Source organism: Geospiza fortis, unplaced genomic scaffold, assembly GCF_000277835.1.
Source record: "Geospiza fortis unplaced genomic scaffold, GeoFor_1.0 scaffold130, whole genome shotgun sequence".
Lineage (NCBI taxonomy): Eukaryota > Metazoa > Chordata > Aves > Passeriformes > Thraupidae > Geospiza > Geospiza fortis.
This window is the reverse complement of record NW_005054300.1, coordinates 6022778-6025235: the sequence shown is the minus strand read 5'-3', so window position 1 is coordinate 6025235 and position 2458 is coordinate 6022778. Positions and strand designations below refer to the sequence as shown.

Here is a 2458-nt window from a genome sequence, read left to right as displayed (position 1 = left end):
TTCCTGCTCCCTGCTCCCGCTGTCAGGGCTCAGGAAGTTACAGACCCCCACACCGTGGTGCTGCCCGAGCACCCCAAGCTGCTCCATGGTCGCACTTTCCTGTCTCTTTCCTTCCCTGGCTGCAGCAGCTCATCCTTCACCTGTCTGACTTCTCCTCCTGTAGTTTATTTGCTTTCCCTTTGTTTGTTATGTCCGTGTTCAGTGCAGGCAGTGGGTCTCCAGCATGGGAGCCCTCCCTGGGCTCTGCCCTCACGTAGGCACCCTCCATGCCCAGCACATGCCTTGGGCAGGCTGGCTGATGGCAAGGAGCAAACGCTGCCGTGCTTTGTGATGTCTCCCGGAATAGGGGGCTGCACAGAGATCCCCAGCTCTGCAGACTGTGGGTCCCAGGGCTGATGGTCCTGCTTTTCCCACAGTAATCACACCCTGTAATGCAGAAAGGCACTGCAAAGCTGACTGCGAGGTGCAAATCTCTGCAGCTTCTGGCTTGATGTATTTTAAAGCAGGATAATCCTAGCAGGAGCATGCTGGAGAGCATGGCTGAGGAGATCTGGGGAAGGTGTAACCAGCAGGCTGGGAGCAGAGGTCCTGTGTGTCCAGCAGTGGGACACATGTCCTGCTGCTCGGCAGAGCCTGAGCAGGACCCAGGCCGTGGGTGGGTGTAGGTACCCCTTATTTCCACCAGCAGAATGAGCAAGGAGGGGCAGCATCTTCTTTCTGGCTGCATTGCCTGTCCCTGTGCTCACCCAGGGCTTTTGAAGGAGAGAGTGATGCCACAAAGCAGCTTGTCCTGTGCAAGCTTCTCTTGGCAGGTGAAACCCGAGTGTGGCTTATTCTCCAGGTAGAAGCTGTGAAATGGCTGTGCACTGAACCGGTTGTGATGCAAGGATAATGGCAGGAGCCATTATCATGTAAGTGTCACTTACACTTGTAAGTGTCTCGCAGCTGGGTATTTGCAGGGATCCTGCTGTTCTGGGAACTTTTGTTTGTTTCTTGTTCCCCTTGCCTTCTCTAAACAACTCTGTGCGTTTGGGATGACCCTAGCAGGTGTTAGCTACATTTGCAGAAGGGGGTGACATGTATCCCAGGGGGGCATCTGGAACGGGAACAGGGAGGAGCCAGAGAGCCCCTTCCTCTTGTTGTCTTACGGTCCGTGAAAGATGCCAGCTTACACAGGCACAGCCAGCCAGACTTCTGTGTGCCCAGCACTGCTGGGCATTGAGGACGAAGGTCCTCTCTGGAGTCATTCCTGGTGAGAGGCCACAGAATTGCACCAGCCCCTACTGTCCTTTGGGCCCTGCCTGCCGTTTTGGGGAGGTACTGGGGAGGCCTAGTGCTTGGCTACCTCCTAAATGCTTCCGTGCTAATTTCTTCCTCTTCTCTCCGCAGGGAGCTCAATGGCAACAACATAACACGAATCAACAAGAATGACTTTGCCGGGCTGAAGCAGCTCCGTGTCCTGTGAGTTCCTGATGAGGGGCCAGATGCCCCCGCCTTGGTGGATATTGTGCTTGGTTTGTGGCCCCTCCTAGGGCTGCTGGAGTTAGTCTCTTTCTGTGGGCTTCAGCCAGCAGGGCTGGAGGGTATTGTGTTGGGCTGAGCCTGGTGGATTTCCAGCTGGGAGAGAGTGGGAAGGGTCTGGGTTGTGTTGAGGGGATAATGGGAGTGAGGTGCCCTGGGTCAAAAGAAGCAATGGGGGCATTGGGGACCACTTCTGCAGAAAGCTGACCCCTTCTCTCTGCAGGCAGCTGATGGAAAACCAGATCAGCGTGGTGGAGCGTGGGGCGTTTGATGACATGAAGGAGCTTGAGCGGCTGTGAGTGTCTGGTCATGGAGGGGGGTTGGTGAGGGGCTGCTGGATTTACTGCAGAGAGCATCCTTTCCTTTTTTCCTTAAACCCTGATGTATCGGTGCTGCCAGACTTCAAACAGCTTCTCTTCTGCGTGGCAGTGGTATTTTACAGTTTGGGAAGCACACCTATTTCTGTTTCTATAGATCTTAAAGTCCTTTCCGATGCTTTTGAAGCAAGGAGCAGGTTAAACACAAATGACTTTTGCTGTATCAGCTGTGTCCTGTGTGTTAGCAAGGGAGCTGTAAGTTCTGGTCCAGCACTCAGTAAAATAGCTCAGCAGTTTAAAAATCCCAAGCTGTTCGGGCAAATATGAGGAGCTGAGCGAGCAGCAGGTTAAGGGCGCAGTTAAGCAGCAGTCAGCAGTTAACAGCTTGGAGTCCTCTCTGCATGTAATTACAACATTGTGAGTGGGCCTATTAGTGCCCCGTGGTTGTCCCTGCCTGGGATTGTGGTGAGCAGGACGGGGCTGTCCTTGCCAGGTGGGATGCTCTGCTCTATTGGCCTCTCTGAGCGAGCCAAAGTACCCAGCTCTGCGTGGTGCATCCAGCTGGGCTGCAGATGGGGTCATTGCTTTGTACTCCCAACCCTGACCCTTTTCTTCTGTCC

At 54.2% G+C, this 2458-nt stretch overlaps 1 protein-coding gene across 1 annotated transcript in view; it reads left to right on the top strand.

Moving 5' to 3' along the window:
- The first annotated feature begins 1389 nt into the window (after positions 1-1389).
- The window catches only part of SLIT1 (slit guidance ligand 1), a 47577-nt gene continuing 46508 nt past the window's right edge, over positions 1390-2458 (top strand). The window contains 2 exon segments of the mRNA XM_031061388.1: positions 1390-1461; positions 1745-1816. Of these exon segments, the coding sequence (XP_030917248.1) occupies positions 1752-1816 (65 nt within the window). The 5' untranslated portion in view covers positions 1390-1461; positions 1745-1751.